At 34.1% G+C, this 7897-nt stretch overlaps 2 protein-coding genes across 2 annotated transcripts; both read left to right on the forward strand.

Annotated features, from left to right (window-relative positions):
• Window positions 1-464: 464 nt before the first annotated feature.
• Window positions 465-1919, forward strand: LOC127851630 (toll-like receptor 4). The gene has a single exon (XM_052385454.1). The coding sequence runs from the start codon at window positions 486-488 to the stop codon at window positions 1773-1775; it is 1290 nt and encodes a 429-aa protein (XP_052241414.1). The 5' UTR covers window positions 465-485; the 3' UTR covers window positions 1776-1919.
• LOC127851631 (toll-like receptor 4) lies at window positions 1798-5725 on the forward strand. The gene has a single exon (XM_052385455.1). It carries the CDS (start codon window positions 1947-1949, stop codon window positions 3093-3095), a length of 1149 nt encoding a protein of 382 aa, XP_052241415.1. The 5' UTR covers window positions 1798-1946; the 3' UTR covers window positions 3096-5725.
• The last annotated feature ends 2172 nt before the right edge of the window (window positions 5726-7897 follow it).

Genomic DNA, 7897 nt, shown 5'->3' on the forward strand with positions numbered 1-7897 from the left:
CTACTCTTATATGTCCACACTTTGATAAGATCGTTATCCTCAAAATAACCTAGATCGCTGTTCGTTTTTAAAGGCTTTACCTTAATTCTCTTGTATTCGTGTGCTGCATATTTGAAAATAAACAAAAATATGCACGCGCAGTATATACCGGTATGAAGAAATTTAGTACTAAATGAAATATTGAAACAATTTGCTAAGTTGTAACGAATAAATTAGTTTTTTTATGTATAAAATGTGATGCATATTGAAAGCTTAATTTCGAAAGCATGTTGTTACGTGATTTTGCTTTTGTACAATTTCATTTAGAATGTGTAATTTATTTTAATTCCGGTGCATCAACCAATTTGATAAGCGATTTATTTTGTAATCAATCATTCAATTCACCTTTTAAACACTTTAAAACCATATCTAACATGCATTTATGACTCTTATCTCCAAACATGTCATTTAAAGCGCAAACAAGGTTAGTAGTTTAAAAGAAAAATATGGAAAGACTTCACATAGCGGTCGTGTGCTTGTTATTATTTGGAATATACGAAGCAGTGTCTGAAACATATGTATGTGGGCCACAGAATAAATGTGATTGTTTTACGGATATACAAGGTCTGGTTATGAATTGTGAAGGAAGAGAAATTTCAAAAATTACAGAACTATGTTCTGTCATAGGCAATACTTCTACAAAAATAAATGTCACCCTGAAAGCCGGTAGGAATAATTTTGGGAATTTTAACGCCACAGAACTAAAAGGATGTGAACGTTTGTATGAACTTGATCTGAACTTCAATCAAATTAGCGAAATTAAAAAACACAGTTTTCAGAACTTCACCAATTTAGAGATATTAGATTTATCTAGAAATGATCTGAACGCCTCCCAAACTGAGTGGCCTGCTGCATTTTTGCCAAAATCTCTTAGAACATTGATTTTTAATGGACTTCCAGTCGGAGAAACGGTTATACCTAGGTATCCGAATCTTTCTGACCTAAGTAAACTACAAACGTTAAAACTAGATGGTCTGAGCGACGACTTTGACATTGGTAAACACACAAATAGGTTGAAAGAATTGAGTGTGTCAGGATTGTCTTTCTACAGTCACTGTAACATATCCCATATATCAAACTCGACATTTAAACAGTTGTTATCAATCATGAAACTGAACATCTCAGCTTCTTCCGTAAGAAGTATTTCAGCAGGGGCTTTCGAACATCTTCATCATTTAGAAGTATTAGATTTATCGTGCAACCGAAAGCTTGGATTTATTTCAATGGAAAATATATCCTACGGACTTCAATTAACAAATATCCGAAGTGTTAATATTTCATATCTCTATAACACGTTTGGGCTTGGAACTGAACTATTTAAGCAAGATCTTTGTTACCTTTGGAATACCAGTATAGAGGAAAGAGTCCTTGCAGGCAATAGACTAACGGTATTCGAGACAAATGCGTTTATCTTGCTTCCTAAATCGTTAACTACCATCGATGTGTCTGAAAATAAATTCACATTCGCACCCTACTTATTACAGACATCATGTGTTGTAAATGTCCGAAGACTGTTTGCCGGATCGCTGCATTGCGCTTACAACCCTTCAAGATATGTTGCTGAAGACACTGACGAGGGAAATCAAGCGTGTGAAGCGAGAATGAATTCTAGATGTCCCTATATGCAAGAAACATTTCTCATGGAACTAGCCTCGAATAAATCATGTAATTATATACATGCTTATGGGAGGATCATATCCCTTGAAACTATTTTCCCACTACATTTAGAGTTTTAAGATTTTCATGAGGGAAATTTCATTTACGATTTAGAGATCCATTATAATATCACGCCAAATGCGAATGCAGTTAAGTTTTTTGATTTATCGAACAACGTCTTTAACATATTTACCGGTTATTATGGACCATTTCCGAACATTGAAGTGTTCAATATTTCTCGTTGTTACATTATGCAAGTGGGTGACAAATCTTTAAACTATTCTTCGTTACAAATCCTGCGACTCGACCAAAACTACCTTGGAGACCAGTTATCGGACAGTGTGAGATCAAATATATTTGCATATTTAATATCATTAAAAAGTCTTAATTTATCTGCGAACGGCATTACAAATTTGCATACTTCGACGTTTGCGCCATTAACAAATTTAACAAATCTAGATCTTAGCTACAATAATATCGGCACTCTGGATATTATGCAATCCTCGTTAACAAACTTGTTAAACATAGATCTACACGTTAATTCTATTCACACTATTGCCGGAAATCTCCGAATAGGACTGGAAATAAAGGCCAAAAAAAGAAATTCTACTTTCGGAATTGATCTACGAAACAACACGCTCGATTATTCGTGCGAAAACCTAGACTTTCTAAACTGGCTATATGGACATCAGAGAAACATGAAAGGTTTTGAATTGTATGTTTTTCAATTGTCAGATGGTAAGATTATGGATTGTGCATGGTTCAGGAATAACATCAGCCACCTAGATGCTAACTGCAGATCGTACACACTGATAATCGTCATGTGCTGTATCGGGATATCTTCAGCACTGGCTACAGTTATGGGAGGTGTGATATACCGACATCGCTGGAAACTCCGATACCTGCTTTTTATGTCTAGGAAAAGGTTCTTCGGTTACCGTAGATTGCCGGACTACACGGTTATAGAAAACTACAGATTTAATGCGTTTATTTCATACGCAGAGGACAATATCAGATTTATTTTAGATGAAATTATTCCAAAACTTGAGACGGAAAATGTTTCTTTGTGTCTTCATCAGCGACACTTTCTGCCGGGCAATGCCATATCGGATAACATAATTCAAGCTATCCAAAGCAGCAGAAAGACAATCGTCATTTTATCAGAAGCCTTCTTGAGAAGCAAGTGTTGCATGTACGAATTCAACATGGCGCGAATGGAAAGCATATACTCAAGACAGGACCGGGTGTGTTTAGTGATTGTTATGCTTGAACACGTCCCACACAACAAGATGCCGTTGGAAATGCTTCGATGGATTCAAGAAAACAGTTACAGTGAATATACACATGAAAGAGATGGACAGGTAATGTTTTGGGAAAGGTTAGTGTCAGCAATACGGTAACACTGTTAGAGTCGAAATTGCCGTTAACATGTTTATGAACTTTGACAATAAGAATATGCCTGATTGAAAACATATTAATGACCACATAAAACATCATGTGAGTTCTACTACTACTTCTACCACTACTAGGCCGCATTCGAATATATGCCATGTATGTAATAAAAAATAGGTAACAAGATTAAAACTTAGAAATATCAAAAAATATATTATACCCATTAAAGCCAAATTTTTTACACATCTTGATTTTATAATCAGTTTTTTTTGTAAATAAATATGTTTATTATGCACAATATTTAGTTGTAATACTATTAATGTTCGTATATCACTTGTAGCATTAGGTTGATCTATAATAAAGTGTATTGATTGTTTACATGTATGACTTGACGAAAGCATTTGAAAAGTAATGTCGAATATTGATAAGTGGGTCTCCTTTCTGAAAATAAAAAAAAACTACAACAATATAGTACTTTAAAAGATTATCAACCATTGGGTACGGGTATAAACAAGAAAAAAGCCAATAACTATAACAAGACGGTACGTCAGCAGTCAGTCCTCTAATATCGCTAAGTTTCTGAATGATTTACTATTTTATCACCTCTACTCTGACAGTGATCCCAAGCGGAAGACTATTTTAGTAAACTATGTAAACAGCAAAACAAAATATTTTTTAATATTTCTTATTACGTTTGTTTAAATATTGCCATTTATATCTTGTTTATGGTTTATCTGTTCTTGTATATTTTATGTGGGGTTTTATTCCTTGTTATTTAATGCTTCTAGTGTCATTTGTATCTTTTTAAAAGTTTTTTTTTAGTGTTGCCGTAGTGCTTGAAAGACATAAGAGTTTACTTAAACCATTGATTTTTTACATGTGTGTGTGTGTGTGATGTAACTGGGAAATTCTATTAATAAGACAGGTGACTAGTTGCAAAATGTAAACGTCTTATCAGTTCAATTGTTTGTCATCCGCATTTGTATTTGTTTTTAAAGTATACAGCTCTCTGGGTTTATCGTCATAAAACTTATCATCAGTTTCAAGCCATTGTTTATGCACAGTCAGATTAAGAAATTGTGCCCAACCAGCTTAATAATGTGTATATTTACTACGTTAGCCCAAAATGCCGCTATTTTCCTGTAGATCAAAAGAATATAAAACATGGGCCTACATTCTACCATGTCTCTCGACTTGTTTCTACAGACAAAGAAGGAAAATAAGTGGGTATATTATGCAACCAACAATTGTCGGAACCTTATTTGGTGAACGTTGTTCCGGAAATTTCCAGATTTTTTTTAGTAAAATTCACGTGTTTAAACGCGTGATCAAGCAAGTTTGGCAAATAAATAATGCCTGAATTATGCATAGCTTGAATACTGTTACAGGTATTCACTTTGAAGTTCACAATAGATACACAATAGATACCACTGAGGGTTTGTGCAGCACACTGTTACCTTAATGTATCCTTTAATATTTTACTGTTATGAAAAAAAATTGCCAATAGCACATCTTATACGTGTACATAATAGTAGGTATAAACATAAAACTTCATAGATACTATATAGAAGATAGCAAACATTGAGTGAAATAACAGCTTATTTATATGCATATCTGGAGAACTATAAAAAAGGTATAAACTTAAAACTTTATATGTAAAAAGGTTTCATATATATGAAGTGCAGTATAATAACCATAACTCTCATTTCCACATTTTGAGAGTCGTTGCCCTTATTGTTATATGTAATATTTGGGCATATTTCTTTTGTAAGTAATCAACATAAGTCTGCATAGGTAAATATATCCATTTAAAATGAAGTGCTGCGCTTAAGAGGATAACTCTTGCTTAAAAACTTGTGTGTGTGTTCGTCTCATGGTAATATTTACCTTTATAGTTTGTATGGAACATATCACGAAAACTGTACAAGGTAAAGAGATTTCCAAAATTCACAATAGTCATTACTTTTACCTCCCTATTTTTAGATCTGTTCTCTGGTAAATGTTATGCTTATTGTTTGTCCGAGACATATCTTATGAACTATGAACGATGTCAACTTCCGAATTCACAGGTACAACGATCTCGTGAAAGGGATGTGCAGTTCACAAGAAATAATAAATTCTGCATTTATTATTGTCCAGTTATAACTTTTTTTTTTAATTTTTATGTTCAAATTTGTCCGGGGCATATCTCGAAAATTATATTAGACTAACATTAAACTAAAATGAAGCTCGCATTTAAGGTCATTGTTTTGAATATGTATCGTAATTGTTGCCTTCATGAATGTACGGTTATTTCTTTTTTATTTCAAATTCATTTTTTTCTTCCTGGATAGACTATTTCTCACATGAAGGATATGCTCCATACATTTCTCTTCTAAATTTGATAAATTACACCAATTATTTTAATCCATACACGCAGTTCTCTCTGACAAGGTGCCATGTGGGAAATATTTCAGGTATTTCAGTAAGATGTTAGTACATTATTAACAATTATTCATGTGTTATATGATTTACGAGTGAAAGTATTGTATTTTGATAAATTGTGTTACCCCATCTGTAAGTAAGTTTGAATTGGGAGAAGTTTTCAATGACATGTGTATGCTTGCCTTTTTTTAATGTGCTATATGTAATAAATGAGATGAGAAAAAATAAATATCTTCTTTGTTACAATGGAACAATGAGTAAATGAAAAGCACAATCAAAATCAATTCTACAATCACAATATAAAGTATATAAGTCTTGTAAATATAAAAAAGGTATTTCAACAAAAACCGCGAACTTGTGTTTAGTTTTGCTTACTAGATGACGCATATAACAAAATCTTTGTAGAATAATATTAATACATTAATAATATAGAAACAAAATATGTGAATTGTAGCCATAGGGCTCATATTGTGTTCCCTGTCATGATCATAATGAGTTCAGGCATGCAATTCAAAGTTGTCATGATCATAATGAGTTCAGGCATGCAATTCAAAGTTGTCATGATCATAATGAGTTCAGGCATGCAATCCAAAGTTGTAAATACCGAACATTCCAAAATGTTATACAGCTATTACAAAATGCATTTATTAATAATTGAATTATAATAGATAGAATTATTGCAGATGAGTTAGTGTGTAATACGGAACAATTATTTTGGAAGATAGATTTAATGCAGCATAGGCAGGGGCGTAGTTAGCATTTTTGACGATGCTGGAACAGCATCGTCCAAGGTATGATAACCATCAAAAAAAAAATTCACAATGGCGACCTATGTAAAAGACCGAGCCAGTCCGATTGAGATAACTCGATTTTTCAGTTACTTCCCTTTTGCATTCGCCACTGCGTAGGAGATTGCTCGTCATTGATTACATTCTCCTAGCAGAGTTGTCGTTCGTGTTTCATCATTCAACAATGGCCGCCCCAATGAGAGTCTCGATTCAAAACTTTCTTACTGCATAAATTGGCTTGTTTCGCTATTTAGAAGCTGTCATTTAGGATATATGAATTATTTATTCACTAAATCTCCGCTTATGACAACAATAGTTGGAATTCGAAGGATATATACTCGATGTTAATGAAGGACTTTCTGGATCGTAACTGCTTGACACGGCAAGACTGGCATACTGGTATTTTTAGTTATCAATATAAGTCACATTCTGCTTAATAAATTGTATTCGAGCATTTTGCGACTTATTGAATGACTATGATACCCGATATCAACATTTCATCGGGGATTTGCAGATCACCAAGCTGTCCTGAAATTCAACATTGATTTCAAACTCTTTACTGGTTTGTACTCTTTCTTAGTGTTAGTACTTTTTATCATTTTCAAGTTAAATGAACTGTGTCACAGTAAAAGAGACATTAAGGCGATTGTGGCCAGTTTGGATCTAGATCAGCCTGCAATCGCTTGAAAGCTGTTTGCTTAAAAGCGTTTTTCTGACAATAACAAATAATTTAATTGGATACTGATTTGACTGCGCTTTTCCTGTGACCTGGCTCAAATAATAGAATTGTCATTAATCAAATTATTAATTTCGAACATTAATCAATTGTTTTTCTGTCCCTTGGGATGAATGACTCCAGCACTTTCCTGTTGAGAATTGAATACTGCCAAAGGCGATGCTAGGGGGCGTGAGAGATGTTGCACCTTCCAGTATCGCTCGATTGTTCATTGTCGGCTCGGGTACTACGTACATGTACCCCGGGTACTCTTAAGTATACTTACATGTATCCCGGGTGCGGTAAATATACTAAAATGTACCCGGGAAATTTAACCCTAAATCAGTCGTTGTCGACTATTTTTTGTAATAATTATATATACACATTTAGGTCAATTTTCTGTGGAATGGCCTCTATATTATCGATACACATACTCAAAAAGCATGTTGATGCAGTGTTTTTTGAAGAGAATTGTGTTTAAGATAATCGGTTGCGCGTTTTTAACGACATCGGATTTTGGGCGCGAATACAACTCGGGTACAGTCTAATATGAACCGAGTACAATTACGTTTATTTACCGTACCTGGGGTACATGTAAGTATACTTAGAGTACCCAGGGTACATGTAAGTATACTTAAGAGTACCCGGGGTACATGTAAGTAGTACCAGAGCCGACAATGATCACGCTCCATTATCCCTCATGAACCGACTCAAAAAACCGAGTCGGCAATATTTGACTTAATTTTTGGTTTGGTTGCTCTCGAGGGATCGAACATTTCAGAATCTTCCTAAAAGCCCTACGGGTTTGATCCCCAGAAGCGACATTGAAAACTAGCATACTTTGTTATCTAAAAGGCTGCTAACCCTGATATACAATGATAAT

Source organism: Dreissena polymorpha, chromosome 11 (genome assembly GCF_020536995.1).
Source record: "Dreissena polymorpha isolate Duluth1 chromosome 11, UMN_Dpol_1.0, whole genome shotgun sequence".
Taxonomy (NCBI): Eukaryota; Metazoa; Mollusca; class Bivalvia; order Myida; family Dreissenidae; genus Dreissena; species Dreissena polymorpha.

Bases quoted from the DNA above. Each gene is read 5' to 3' on its own strand.
- LOC127851630 (XM_052385454.1), top strand. From the start codon at position 486: ATGGAAAGACTTCACATAGCGGTCGTGTGCTTGTTATTATTTGGAATA.
- LOC127851631 (XM_052385455.1), top strand. From the start codon at position 1,947: ATGCAAGTGGGTGACAAATCTTTAAACTATTCTTCGTTACAAATCCTG.